Below are 15,717 nucleotides of genomic sequence, written 5' to 3' on the forward strand. Positions count from 1 at the left end.
TGACTGCTCCACGAAATGTGGTTAAGTGGGCATGCAACTAGCTTCACACTACGTTTTAATCATTGCACTCTTCAGCTAGCTAACTAGCTATTAACATGCTCTAATCTTGAAGATGGCAATGTTTATTTTAATCTGTACGCTTTTGTTTTATTTATATGGAGAGACAAGTGGGTTTCCTAGCCGGCAGTTTTTCGTAAGTACATTTTCTGACGCTATTCTGTTCTACTCACGAGATTAATTTAATTTCAGACAAAAGGATTCTGGTAAAGTTAGCATCAGAAAAAAAGGAATCATTAAAGGGTGATATGAGAAACATATTTAATTGTCATATAGTAACATCCATACCCAATCCATACCCAATAACATCACATGCCCTAGCCTATTTAGCAGACCAGGCATTGTGTATTTGGCCAGTTATAAAGTACTCTGGCAGTGCATGCTTGAACTTTCCTCACTAAATACATTAAAATTAGGAAAATGGCAGGCTGAAATTCCTTTTTAGTTTTTAAAATAACATACTCATGATCTAGCTCCTGTCATAACTCACCTCTTTAATGAGTCATTATCAGAGGGCATGCTTCCAATTATCTGGAAAAATGCAAATGTGGTGCCCATACCCACAAAACCAGGAGGAAACCAGCCAAACCAGATTAGACCACTTTCTTTTAACATGTACTACAGCAAATCTTACAGAAAAGTGTACCAGAATTACAACCACAATTGCCATTATCAAAAGCATGCCAGTCCTTGCTTGGACTCAAGATATTACAGTAATCCGGATATTAACAGCAGGTATGAGCAAGGACGTTGATAGAGTTAATCATGAAACAATGATTCTGAGCTTTTGTGAGTTCATTTCAGATCCTTTCTGACATAGCATGGACCCTCATCAGATCGGTGCAGCAGTATAGGCATGTTGTACTTGCTGGATGCTCCAAAGGCAGGACAAAACAGTTGGAATGAGTGCAGTGCATTTAAGATTATTTCTAAACTGGGCACCACCACCCCCCCCCCCCCCCCCCTGTGGCTGTGATCTCTTTACTTAAAACTATCCTGAACTCTTCCCACCAATTGCATGACCTACTTCCTCAAATCAGAATAAAAAGCAGTGGTAGAATAAGAGGACCAGCTCAGCTCTCTCTATACCCTCTGCCAAGACCTCCAGCAATCAGACTTGCAATCAGAATTATAGCAACATCATATACTGTAGACCTGTGTATCTTATTCTTTTAAAATTCTGTCTTTTACCACTGTAAATATATGTGTATTTCTGACTTGTTTCTTTTAAACTTTCTATGAATAAATGAAAGATAATTGTCAGTCATAGCTTACTATAAAACATATTTTGTATTGTCAGGCGACCTCAAAGAACCAAGCAGTGCCTTTCACCAACGCTGGCCCCGAACCCAAGTTTATAGAGAAGTATTTCACACAAGTGCTAGACCACTTCAATTTTAACAGCCAGTTCAATGGAACTTATGAACAAAGGTATTTAATCACAGGTGAGTGACTGACGTACAGCCTTGCCTTTGAGCTGTTATGTGTACAGTTACTTAATGGATTTAAGCTATAAAGAGGAGAAACAGAGGACTTCATCAGTAACAAACCATTTAAAATATTGATTTAAAGTCCGGGTTACTGATAATAAATCACCAATCTGAATTCAATAATTCACCAGTCTGAAATTGGTCTGATCTGAATTCACCAATATTTCATATTTCAATATTTCAACACATCACCCATAGCATAATATTTACAATGTGTCCGTTATGTGTGCATCATCCCATTTAGATCAATACTGGAAGAATGGTCACGGCCCTATATTTTTCTACACCGGAAATGAGGGGGACATCACAGAGTTTGCAGTGAACTCTGGCTTTATCACAGAGCTGGCTGCAGAGCAAGGCGCACTGGTCATATTTGCTGAGCATGTGAGAATATGTCCCCATGTGACTGATTGCATAAGTGACATGACTTGGAAGGAGAAGTAGAAAAAAAAAAAAAAAAACGAAACAGTTTTTAATGATTATACATCATATTGAGAGCCAATCACACTTTATTCTCAGAGTGGGTGAAGACCTTCACATCCATATTAAACTGCAGTACAACTTCTGTGTACGCAGTGAGTGGAGGCACTACCACTGTGCAGCACTGTGTTAAATTTTATTTGTAACTGGTATTTCAAGTCTGCACAGGTGATAGCCGATACCTTCATAGAATATAATATGGCTTGCATTTCTGTATTGTTTTGACACACGAAACCAAAACATAAAATCATAGTGTTACGTCATCCTCTTTCAACCTCTCAGAGATACTATGGAAACTCACTACCGTTTGGCAAAAAAGACTCCTTCAAGAACCCAGAGGTGGGACTGCTGACGGTGGAGCAGGCCCTTGCAGACTATGCTGTAATGATTACAGAGCTGAAACGGCAGCTGGGAGCTACGGACTGTCCTGTCATTGTGTTTGGGGGCAGGTAAGGGCACACCTGTGACTGCCACCCTTTAATATTCATTTAAGTAGAACCCAAATTATTTTTTTCATAATTTCCAATTAAGTTTTATTCATTGCTGTTTCAATTACTTTCAGCGAAGTGAAATCAACCACAGTTCCACACCGATGCATACATTAACGTCTACCTCCAGTTTAATTTAATTGTGAAATGTAAGCAATTAATAGACTGTAGATCAATGACATATTGTAGTTTTCCCCATTACAGTGCCAAGACAACCTTGTTAAATGTGCTTTTGTCATTGATTACGCTCTGATTATGCATCATAAGTAATGTGATTGGGAGATACTGTATGTGATGGCAGATTAAAAAGTAAACTTTAGAGAAGTCCACAAGAGGGCACTATAATTACAAGCACAATTTGAACAAATTATGCTGACTGTGTATTAGGCTAATTTCCGGGCCTTTTTATCCATTGCCATTCATTCCCAAATCTTTGCCTAATGAGATTTGCCCATTTAGGGAGAGAAAGAATAGAAGTAGGATTAAGGATGTACCAAACAGGCTCAAATAGATTAAAGAAGATTAGAACCATGTCAGGTTTCCAAAATGGAAGGTAGATGATGTTTTTCTCTCTGTGACAGTTATGGAGGGATGCTCAGTGTCTATATGAGACTGAGGTATCCCAACATTGTCGCAGGGGCTCTGGCTGCAAGCGCTCCCATCCTGTCTACTGCTGGAATGGGGGCATCGACGCAGTTTTTTCAGGACGTGACTTCGGTAAGCTCAGACCGTTTTTCCCCAAAAAGAATACAGCAGTACTGCACTTGTCAAAGCCGAAGGATACTGTAATGTAATATCTATTTGTTCATCTATAGGATTTTGAGCAATGCAGTCCTGCTTGTAGAGATGCAGTGCAGGGAGCCTTCATACAGCTGGAAAACCTGGCACAGCGTGAAGGTATGGTTTCCCGGCCAAGAGGGCAAATACCTCTCAACCAGTGAACTCATTAGTTATTCCATTTAATCTTCTCAGAATACTGTCTGGCATGTTTATTTTTACTCTGTTTAACATTATTGTTGTTTTTGAGTTTTAAGTTCTTTAACAGACCATCTCTCAAGAGTGACTCAAGACAATTAATCTCTATACTCTCCATATAAGCAAGCTGAAGGATTTACAGTAATAAGATGGATTTTGGATTGGTAAGGTTAATTTGAGTAGGCATGTGAATGCATTTATAGTTTGCAAATACATTGAATTAAGCGTTTCAGGCTTGTCATTATACTTCCTTACTACAGGGTTTCTAGCACTTAACTAGGATTTATGGTGAAATGAAAGAGTTTGGGATTTATAAAGGCCTATCTGGCTACAGCAGTGGTTCCCAGATCTCTCTGCAGGTTCTGCCTGCCAGATCCAGGCATGCGATTTCTTCCTCCTCAAGCACACCTGACGGAACTAATCAAGCCCTGGACTAAGTGCATCTGGAGTCCTCAAGTCCCCTGGGTCTGGCTGGGGGTCACCGAGGAGAGTTTTTGGGAACCACTGCGCCGTTTTATCGGGAAACAAGGAGATAACAAGGACTACAATGGGGCCCGTCTTTTCTGTTAAGTGTCTTAATTGGCTAATAATCAGTGTTCTTTTGCAGATTATGGCGCTATCCAGTCAAGTTTCTCCCTGTGCAAAGCCCCGGCCAGTGGTGCCGACATTCATCAGCTGAAGGGATTTCTGCGGAATGCCTTCACCATGATGGCGATGATGGACTACCCCTACAGCACCCACTTCATGGGCAGCATGCCAGCCAATCCCGTCAAGGTACTGCTCACCCCCAGGGAGAGCCCAGCTGCTGGGCAGGTCACCATGCCCTGCATGACTCGCTCGAATGTAGCGCACAGTACACCTGTCCAGATGCAGCTTGTTGCCAAGGCAACAGCACATGCTTAACCGTTTGAGGCTCTTGTTGGGTCTTAAAATAAGCAGATGAGTATTCTGGGATTGCTGCTGGTGGTATGCTAATCTACATAGAGTAAGAACTGGAGTGTCCCAAACATGCTGCATTGGAAGTGCTTTTATGACCCCTGAATGATATGGTTGAATGGTTACAGATATTGCCAGAAGGTTTCAATGTACTGGGGTGACACTTGTATCTGTGAGGAAGCATTTTATTAACACTGGTTACTTGAGCTGTACAGCTAGTTAGTTAATTAAAAAAACCTAGCTAGCAAGTTGGTTACAATAGCCTCTTATCTGTGGGTTTCTTTGGGAAACCACTTACAATATTGAGAAAGAATAGGCTTTTCAATAGATGCAAGTGTAGATTACTGTGGCCTCACCAACCCGTAGCTTGTCACATGACATGCCTACCATATAAAATACAGTATAATTATTGTTCACACTTTTCTGTCCCCAAGAATATAAAAACGAATTGTTACTCTACATATTTCCTGCAAGCCTTTCAGGGATGAACATGGTAGGTAGGTAGCTTGCAATAAAGGAGTAAGTGCACCTCCCACTATGTTCCTGTAGGTGGCGTGCGACACCATGATGAGTGGGGCTGATCTACTGCCCGCCCTAAGAGACACTGTGGGTAAGCTATGCTCAGAACTTTCATAGCCATGAGTGTAGATTAAGCTTCATTAACTGCTTAGAAGTTGGAACCAATGGTGTGCTACTGTAAGAATAAATCACTGCTTTTTACAGCCAGTGTTCTTGCTCGGGAAAGCAAGGAACCTGATTTGTCAGTGTTTCAGACCCACTCCTTTGTCCTTTTGGTTTCTCCATTTTGTTTTTTTGGTCTACTCTTCTCTCCTTATCCTTTAAATTGGGATATCCAACTGTGTATGTAGCCCATATCATTGCTGAAACCTCTACATAGGGCTGAGCTTGGTCAAATATATAATTGATTAAAATACTTTTCTACACTTTAGTGAGTGTATCTGCTGTATTGGAACCTATGAAATACTCCCAAGAAGTGCTAATGCCCCTTTCTGGTCCTCTTGGTTGGCTGAATTGAACCAGGCAAGACCAATCGAGCACAGATAAGTATTTGAATCCAAAACAATTATGTATTTGACCCAGGTCTGTTACAGAGTTCATGAAGCCTTTCCCTTTCATTCACTGATTACTACGGAACAACAGCTCCCAGCCCATCTCCCTGGTGTGGGGGATTCTGGGATTTGATTCTCCTGAGTGTCTGTGCTGAGATGGAGAGGATGCAAGCACAGTGGTCCGCTAGGGCTACAGGCAGCGTGCCTGCGCGTTCCCACTTCCTGCCCCCCCTGGCGTACGTGAAGACCCCTGTGGTCTTGCTCTTGTTGTGCAGTGACCCACCACCACTCATGTAGAGCTGGGGGCTGCTGACTATCAGGCTGAACTGGGTGCACCCCAGCGGGGACACCGTCACTGTGGTCCACTGGTCGACCGCCGGGCAGTAGAACTCCATCTCGGTCACGTGGACCCACTCATTCTCCTGCAACAGGAACAGCACTCAACAAATAATCAGGGATGGAGATGCGAGTGGATCCGGAACAAGAACGATTATCAAAACCAGCCCCCCAAATCGAGGACCTGAGATGGTCACCCATGTAATGCACTGCAAACCTGAATGCCCCTAACCTTCATGCCCCTAACCTTCATGACCTGGACTTGTAACTCAAAGTTGCATTTGTCCTGAATTGAGGCATTGCAGTTTTATCCTTTAGCAAACAGTTCAGTAAAATGTATTCTGTACAAATTAATAGCATGCAAGTAATTCTGGAACATTTCTGGAACATTTCTTTAACAAGGTATGTACTTTAAAAATATATATTTCTTTTAATTATATGGGCTGAAAATATCCCCCGTCCCACTTGTGTCCCATGACTCCAGAGAGCCTTGATAACGAGGATGGATATGAATAATAGGCAGCCTTTGGGCCCTGTGTTCGGTGGTACCTTGCTGAGTGTCCTCCCTCCCACACAGTAGATGGTATCCCCGAGAGTGGCCATGCCATGGTCGCAGCGTGAGAAGGCTGAGGGGCGGTTCAGTACCCAGCGCTTCAGACGGGGCAGGTAGCTGTAGAGGTCGGACAGAGTATTTCCGCCAGAGAATCCTCCTGGCCAATGAGGAGACAGGACCTCCTTTCAAGACTTGGGTTGGCAAAATGCATGACTGCATTGAAGGAATCGTCAAGGTCATGGGAAATTGAAATTGATTGACCTTGAATTTCTTTAACTTCCTAAAAGTCTGAATAGGTTTAACAGTATTGGCGATAACCTGGACTGGATTATGCCTTCTGTAGTCATCGGTATGTGTGTGCGTGTTACCTGAGATGTAGAGGATCCCTTTGTGCGTGGCTCCAGCATGGTCCACCACAGCCACAGGGAGGGGGGCAGCCGGCTCCCAGCAGTCTTCTCCGAGGCTGTACCTCTCTGTGCTCGCTGTCAGTTTCCCCTCCAACGTGCCCCCAGCCACGGCAACCAGCCCCCCCGACAACACGTCAGCATGGAAGCGTGTCCTTTTCTCAAGCATCCCAGGCACCTGTAGCCAGGTTTCAGTTCTGGGGTCGTACCTATGCACCTGAACAAACAGGACGGAAGCACATTCGCAAGAATGGAAGGCTCTAATTGGCCAGCGCTCTCAGACACTCCAGCTATTGCCAGCTTCTCTTATTCACATTTCCACATTTTTATTTTTAATTTGCGATACAGTGTCAGAGAACTGACTTCTTAAGTAATGTGTATGATCTAAAGGGCTTTCAAGTGTTGAACTTAACAGAATCAATTTTATACGTTTTTGTAAAATGTATCTCTTTATTTTTTTTTTTACAATTATACAAAAAATGCCACATAGGTCCATGCAGGTTTGAGTGACAGGGACATCATTATGGCATACTGCCAACTGCAATTTCTCACCCAGAAAGTAGAAGACTTGCCTCATTGGTTGGCTGTTTCCCGCATGGATCAAACAGGTGCTGCCCACCCAGGACGAAAAGGAAGTTGTTGAGCACGACGCAACAGTGATTGTACAAGGGGGCTTCCAACTCTCCCAGCCTCCTCCAGTCCACGTCACCCTCCTCCGTCGCCCAAACCTCCCGGCTCACCTGATTCCCTGTGGTCCTGCCACCCAGCACCACCAGGCATGGTGCTGCTCCCCGCACGCTGGTGGAAGGGCCCTGGAGGGCGGGCTGGAGATGAGGCCGGGCGTGGTAAGCCAATGCCTTCTGCAGCAGCTGGAGGCAACGGGGGTCGGCACACACCAAGGGCCGGTGCCCCAGCTCATCTAGCAGAGCCTCTGGGGGAACCAGGGGGAGCCGCAACTTGTAGAGGACCGCCTGCGCGTGAGCTGTGTGGTCAGGGTGGTGCTGCAGCCAACGGAGGGCCCCGTGGAGCAGGTCGGTCTCGCTGATGTCCCCTAGGTCATCTTGACCCAGCAGCTGAAGCAGGGCCTTGGGGTCCAGGTCCAACAGGGTCTCTGGGTACCTCAGCAAGCTCTTACAATGGGCTCCCAGGTATCCCAAAACCCTGTTGTGGAACTGGGAGGGGCCCAGCCGATGAGCCACACCCAGTATTCGAGGGCAATTCTTGGGGGTTAGACTGATATCCAGGAAGTGCAGACACAACTTGATCGCATCCCTGATCAGCAGGGTCTTTGCCGCTTGCAGAGTCTCCTCCACTACATCCAGGCTCAAGTTCATGTAACCACGATAGACCAATCCCAGCACCCGTTCCAACCCACGGGCACTGACCCCCTGAAGCCTCACCAGCCCTCCTGAGAGAAACAGAGATGGGCTTCCAATGAAGAGAAGGCGACAATAGCTGCTGACCGATGCCAGGATCACCTTGTGAGCTGCAAATTGCACCCCTTCCGCCTCCAGACTGACATCGCACAGCGCTCCCTCTTGCCACAGAGACCCCGTCCCGTTCAGGAGGCGCCGGGCGTGGGTGTCCGAATCCAGCCGCATGCCATCTTCTACCTGTTCTCGATGCTGTTCCGCTGCTTCCGGCTCCGCGTCCATCAGATAGGCCTCCACCTTGCTCTCAGTCCTCTGATTCGCCTGTTCCAGTCCGTGCTACGTTTTCAGTGAAGTTGCTGGCGGAAGAGGTCCATCCAGAAACATGCAGTTTAGTCTCCTGAACAAAGTAAATGATCTGAGTCAAGATAATGATGATGTTGGGAGAGGAAGGTTGCTTTTCTCAGGTTTTCAGTAACTTCTCCCAGTGAAGTCGAATACTGCGGTTGTTCTTTGCTTCTGCTGTTCTATGTGTGCTGCAGTTGCTCAGGCACCTATGAGAAGGAACTGTGTGCTGTACCCACTGTTTGCTGTGTCCAGGCTCTTATCAATGTCGTAATCCCACAAACAAATTGTTTCTGGGCCGTGGTTGTCAAGGGATGTGTTGAAAGAACACCGATTACATACCCACACACACACACGCCCACATAGCGTACACAGAAACATTTAGCCTTTCATTAGCTTTACTATTCATCTTCAACATGTCTGGACAAGTGCCCTTTCCTCACCGACTGCTCATTCCTGATAAATGTGGGATCAGTTACCTTGGAGACTCGCTGAACAGGTAATATACAGGTAAAATATGTGACTGGGTATGTTCACCCCCCCCCCCACAGTAACTTTGGCTCAAGTAACTGTCAGTTCCGTTTGTTTCGCAGGAATCTTCTACAATTCCACCGGGGACCTGACCTGCTTTGACCTCTACAAACTGTATGTTGAGTGTGCTGATCCCACAGGCTGTGGACTTGGCCTAGACAGTCTTGCATGGGACTATCAGGTAAGTTCTTAACAAGGTGCTTTGCTATCTTGCCTAATCTGGAAAGACTGTGAGAAAGAGCTGGAAAGAGCTGTGGCTATGGACCTCAAATTGAAACCTGAAGGATCCTGAGTGGGACACTACAATATTACCCATGAGTGAGGAACTTTATCTGATTTGCTGCAGTAGAACAATCATTATTTCTGTAAGAAACATCTTACAGGTTACCTTACCCAGTCCTCATAAATGTATTATATACAGCAGCATGCAGTATACAAAATTATATAACTATATTATATAATTAATAATAGATAGTTGTATAACTATTAATATAAATAAATATCATGAACATAAATCATCTGCTGAAAACTGAATGGGTGTCTGAGGTTTGAGTTTTATTTCTCTTCCTGAAGGCCTGCACAGAGATTGAGTTGTGCTACGAGAGCAACAATGTCAGCGACATGTTCCCGTCCCTCCCGTTCACGGAACAAGACCGTGAACGATACTGCACCCAGAAATGGGGTGTGGTGCCCCGTCCAGGCTGGCTGAAAACTCAGTTCTGGGGAGATGGTGAGTCTCATTTTCACATATGGGATGAGAACCAAGTATTTGATTATTTGAAACGGGATGACTCATGGACTTGTATCAAGTGCTTATACTGTACATTTATGGATGTGTAAAAGTATGGTTTAACTGTAACCATCAATGTCTCATTTGGGCAGTTATTCTGTCCACGAGTCACTGGTCTGGTTTGTTTATATTTTTTTATGTAATATTTTGGGTGAGGCTAAACTGTTCCAGGATCAGTTAAGCTGGGGGACTGGCCACTCTGACAAGCTAGATATACTTTTGAAGTTACGTTTTGTGCAGGCTGTCCAGTAACAGCTGATCCATTTGTGTTGTCCTTCTACTCAGCTCTCTCAACAGCTAGCAACATAATTTTCTCCAATGGGGATCTCGACCCATGGGCTAACGGAGGGGTGAGAGATATCAAATGTTTCAATGTTTTGTTGATGCCCTCAATACTACAAGAGCCCATTTGTGCTTCAACTATCACTTTGTGCCATAGGTACGAAAGACCTTGAGCCCTTCGTTAATCGCAATCAACATTGCTGCTGGAGCACATCACCTGGACTTGAGGTGAGGGAATGTGTGAACAGCTCACCTTAAAGTCCTGGTAACATACTTCTTATTTTAAGCAGCCGCCGCTTTGAACAATGTGCTTATTCCAATTTCTGAATTAAATATCCAGCTGTATAAATGGGTATGTGGAAGAAGTATGTTGTGTAAGTTCCTGATGGTAGCAGTGGTTAAGCAAATGAATTACAGCAATGTGTTATTAACTTGCCGAGTAATGTCATGTATAACTCCTCCAGGGGCTCGAATGAGGCAGACCCTCCATCGGTGATTCTGGCCCGCTGGATGGAGTCTGGAATTATCGCCCAATGGGTGGCGATGGAGAGGAGGAAGTCACTCTGAGAGCTTCACGTGAAACGTAAAACCATAAGGGATGATACAGTTGTGTTCAAAATAATAGCAGTCCAACATAACTTACCAGATCAATCACTGTTTTTGGTAGAAAATATATTACTACATGGCAAATAATTTACCAGTAGGTGTAGTAGAGTCATAGAAAACCAACAGACCCAACATTCATGATACACATGCTCCTGAGTCTGTGTAATTGAATAATTAATTGAAAGAGGCGTGTTCAATATAATAGCAGTGTGGAGTTCAATTAGTGAGGTCATTCATTCTGTGAACAAACAGGTGTGAATCAGGTGGCCCTTATTTAAGGATGAAGCCAGAGAAAAATGGGTCGTTCCAGACATTGTTCAAAAGAACAGCGTACTTTGATTAAAACGTTGATTGGAGAGGGATGTATAAAGAAGTGCAGAAAATAATAGGCTGCTCGGCTAAAATGATTTCCAATGCTTTAAAATGGAAAGCAAATGGACTCAGCCAATGATCAGCTCCAGGGTGATCAAAGACAGTCTGAAGTTACCGGTGAGTACTGTGACAATTAGAAGACGCCTGTGTGAAGCTCCCGCAAAGTCCCACTGTTTGCCAAAGAACACATCAACTGGCCTAAAGAGAAATGGAGAAACATTTTGTGGACTGATGAAAGTAAGATTGTTCTTTTTGGGTCCAAGGGACGCGGGCAGTTTGTCAGACGACCACCAAACACTGAATTCAAGCCACAGTACACTCTGAAGACAGTGAAGCATGGTGGTGCAAGCATCATGATATGGGGATGTTTCTCTTACTATGGTGTCGGGCCTATTTATCGCATACAAGGGATCATGGATCAGTTTGCCTATATCAAAATACTTGAAGAGGTCATGTTGCCTTATGCCGAAGAGGAAATGCCCTTGAAATGGGTGTTTCAACAAGACGACGACCCCAAACACACCAGTAAGCGAGCAGCATCTTGGTTCCAGACCAACAAAATTAAAGTTATGGAGTGGCCAGCCCAATCCCCGGACCTTAATCCGATTGAAAACTTGTGGGGTGACATCAAAAATGCTGTTTCTGAGGCAAAACCAAGAAATGCAGAGGAATTGTGGAATGTTGTCATCATCCTGGGCTGAAATACCTGTTCATAGGTGCCAGAAGTTGGTCGATTCCATGCAACACAGATGTGAAGCAGTTCTCAGAAACCGTGGTTATACAACTAAATATTAGTTTAGTGATTCACAGGAATGCTAAATCCTGAAGATTTTTCAGTTTATACAGTAAATATTTGAGTTTGTAAAGAAAAATCCACACTGCTATTTTTTTGAACAGCCCAATATTAATTTTTCTTCATTAAAAAATTGACACATTTTTCTTCATGTTTTGATTTAGGATATAATGTGCAGTGTTCCCAATGCATCGAAATAAAAAGGATTTAAGGATATAAGGATTTTGAGCTTTACTCACGTTTTTTTTTTAAACACACTGCTATTATTTTGAACACAACTGCACATTTGTGGGGAAATTCAAACTTCACAACAAAGTTGTAAGTGTGCAATCAAGTCAGGCTGTTCTAAAATAATTTAACATGTTTTAAATGCAGGCATTTTTCAACAGAACAAAACTCAAACCAATTATTATTTCAAAATTTTAATGTAGCCCAGATGACATGTACAAAACATCTTTCTTCATACAAAGCTTGTAGATGGCTGTCAGGCATCCATGTTGCTACTGCTCCATTTTGGCGTGTGTGCAACAGATTCTGCATGACACAGCCAAAGTGGCACCCACAATACGGGGGAAATCCTGACTAAGAGTCTTTGGGGAGGATCAACCATGTCTTTGGTGTTTTTTTTTTTTTTTTCTTTTTTAAAAGCGATCCATTAAACATTTTAAAAATGTGCTTGAATAACTGGCAAATAGTTTTTCTGTGATAATGTGTAAGAAGGTTGAATTATGTCACTTGGATCATGTGACATCAATAGGCCAAAGGCTTTAAACATACAACAGAGTCCCTAATGGGAGAAACGGCTGTGTGAAAATGCTACACAATCCAGCTATAGCCCAAAATAGATAAGAGCAACGCTGCCTTTTAACCCATTGTAACAAGAAGGAATCAGTAAGGGTGAGAATACAGATCCCCAACAATAATTACTTATTATTGAGATGTCTACTTAATGTTCAGCATGTAAAGTTCTTATTCCATATAAAATCCCTGGCCTTTGAAGCAGACTCACGGCACTATTGACAAATGTACATAATTAGACTTCAGGCCTGAACTGGTATTCACCTGAACCATGCACAAAAACCAACAGAATATTCTTGATTAGAAACCTCCCCGTGCCAAGGAAATTTATATTATAAATTAATAAAAAATATAGCTCTCTGTTTCTAAATACATCCACAAGAAAAATGTAAACATTAAAAAATACAAAATGGGGAAATCAATATTTACCACAGTGAACGAGGAATCGCAGAACATGGATGGAATGGAGAAAAGACAATTCTACAACGGTGTCTTTGCTCAGCTAAACTCCGAAGGCACGTTTTGAAAGCAAGCATCGTCGTGGTTGGCAAAGACGAGCCGCGGACACCAGGCAGGAATGCAGCCGGCTTGCAGCTGCGCGAGAGTGTGGTCCATTTTCAGCCCGTGCATAAGGGTGTAAGGATACTGCTGGAGTCTACACGGGTGGCGAAGGATTTGTGCGCTGAACACAAAGCCTGATGCAGAGAGCACCGTCGCTCCCGTTCCCCAGATCTAAGCAATGTGAGATGCTCCTTTATCCAATGCTCCAGTACGTCACCATGGGTCAAACTCGCCTCTACGTTGGGGCACACACAGTGGGCTTTAGTTCCTGATGTAGTTAATAGGGGCATTCCCTGAATCATCCGTCACCCTGTGCAAGTCACGCTCAGAGATTTCCCCACAAATAACCAACTCTCCACATTCTGGCTTTAAGGGGTGACATCACCTGCAGTGATAGGTTGGTGCTCACTTGTTGCTACTTTTAAGTATTCCCAAGTAGATTTTGCCTTCATTTTGGCAAATGATGCATTGAAGCATTTTGTTTAATATATGCCCTGTGTCTGATATGATTATAAATGAATAGGTAAACGGCACATCGCTGATTAATTAGTTAGATACCCCAGTGTTTCATACAGTAGATATCAATGTGAAATTTGAGAACACCTGATTGCAAAATGCCATTAAACCCAAGAAGTCACAGCTTAAATGAACAATGGAATGCAAAACAAACTTCAAACAGGCAGAACCTAAAGGATTACACTGTGAATAGATTTTAGAAAATGCTTTTAAAAAGGTCCGTTATGCTTACTGCATAGGTGATGTGCTATTATTCCTTTATGACGTTAACTGTAAAATATAATACCGCTACTCTAAAGCCAACCTGAAAACACAATATACCTTATCTAACAGGCATGTCACAGTCTGTCAAATACAGTATTTCTGTGCACACGCCATGTTCTTTGCAAAACCTCTGACACTACAAATAACGTAGTTGCAGAATAGATGACAGGTAGTCCAAAATTGAAAATGTGAGTTGTGTGACTTAAAATGTTATTTACAGGAATGAATGCAGTCTCATAGTTCTTTTGAGTATTCTCCTGGATAGACTTGTACTGGCAATCACAGACGAAGCTGAAGGCAGGTTTAAGACTAGCATTCGGCTTCCAGGTCTGACAGCGACATATTTTGACTGGGAGAAACCCGACCCTTGAAATTCTTTATAGCATTTACATCGGAAAATACTTTTCAATGCCTTTATAGTGGAAGAGACCACACAGCAATATGCAAGTCACTACATCTCTCATAATGCACTCCCAACATCTCGGAAAAATATAGAAAAATCGGCATGTTGTCAGATTTCACAGACACAACACAATATACATTAATAGAAAAAGAGGGAAAAAAAAAATCAATCCAAAATGTAATCTATTTTTTTTTTTACCTACCAAGAAGTGGATAAAGAAGTGTCGTGTTCACAATTCGTGGTGGCCCCAATAACAGAGCCAGCACTTCTTAGTTTCCATAAGAGCTGTGGAAAGAATGCCCTTGCTTATGGACATGAATAAATCTAATCGAATTTACTTTGAAATCAGCCACTGAAGAAGAAGAAAAAAAATAGCAGCTCATGACTGACTCAAATTTGTCACCAAAAAACAAGGGGAGAGGCTCAAATAAAAACTGGCTGGCAGAAAGTGCAAGACTGTTGTTCATCACCAGGAGTCCATCTTGCACACTAAAGTTCAGGTGAGGTGGGAAGGGGTGTAGTGAAGGCCACCAAGGAATGCAAGGGCCTCAGGAGGGTGGCAGTTTTGGCTCAGATTTCAGTCTGGAAAAGGAAGGTTGGAGGAAGAGATGTTTCAGGGGTCTGAGGCAGGGTAGTCCACTCTACGTCTTCTGGAGTAACCAGCTCCATCACCTCAGTCATGGTCCCAGAGTTTTCAATGAGGAGAGGAAGGGAAAAAACCCAGACTCATACCCAAAGGGTATCAAGGGGGAAATGAAAAAAACAAAGCACCTGCATGTTTAAGGCCAACTGTAATGGATTAAAAACCTCTGCCCTGCAGTAGATGCATCCAGTAAGGCATGTTTCCACAGCAGTCCAGCCCGCAGGCAGGCAGGGGGGTGAAGGGGTCCAAGAGAAAAAATAAATCTCTGTTTCCTCCTATGCCCTGAGATGAGTAACTACGTGTGCTACGTTTCATGACCCCGGTCAAACTTCAGCCGGGGGCTGATTGGGCCATATGGGCAAGGGGTGGGCCTCTGTGTTGAAGACGTACTTGTCGAGATTTATCAGCTCAGGGTCGTCAGAAAACAGCAGGAAGAAGTATTTGAGCGTCTCCCCCAGGAAGAAGCTCTCCATCTTGTCCCGGGGGTTAGGGTACTCTGTGTCCCGGACGTTGTTGATGGAGGTGTACCCGCCGGAGGGCACCTGGGGACACAGAGATGTTACCTCTCACAGCACAGTGTCAGTCTTGATCAAATCCCAGTTACATTTCCCACTAAGCATTCCTAACTATTCATTTAAACCTGTGTGCGTTTAT

At 43.5% G+C, this 15,717-nt stretch overlaps 2 protein-coding genes across 2 annotated transcripts in view; one reads left to right on the forward strand and one right to left on the reverse strand.

Annotated features, from left to right (window-relative positions):
- Window positions 1–12,562, forward strand: dpp7 (dipeptidyl-peptidase 7). The gene is made up of 13 exons (XM_061259857.1): window positions 1–193; window positions 1,358–1,502; window positions 1,792–1,931; window positions 2,310–2,476; window positions 3,097–3,232; window positions 3,331–3,412; window positions 4,098–4,264; window positions 4,976–5,036; window positions 9,098–9,216; window positions 9,609–9,765; window positions 10,111–10,175; window positions 10,265–10,335; window positions 10,572–12,562. The coding sequence occupies exons 1-13, from the start codon at window positions 113–115 to the stop codon at window positions 10,672–10,674; spliced, it is 1,494 nt and encodes a 497-aa protein (XP_061115841.1). The 5' UTR covers window positions 1–112; the 3' UTR covers window positions 10,675–12,562.
- Window positions 12,285–15,717, reverse strand: part of man1b1b (mannosidase, alpha, class 1B, member 1b) — a 17,937-nt gene continuing 14,504 nt past the window's right edge. Inside the window, exon 14 of the mRNA XM_061259856.1 lies at window positions 12,285–15,605. Coding sequence (XP_061115840.1) covers window positions 15,387–15,605 — 219 coding nt within the window. The 3' untranslated portion in view covers window positions 12,285–15,386. The remainder of the gene's footprint in view (window positions 15,606–15,717) is intronic.

The sequence above is a fragment of the Conger conger genome, chromosome 11 (genome assembly GCF_963514075.1).
Source record: "Conger conger chromosome 11, fConCon1.1, whole genome shotgun sequence".
Lineage (NCBI taxonomy): Eukaryota > Metazoa > Chordata > Actinopteri > Anguilliformes > Congridae > Conger > Conger conger.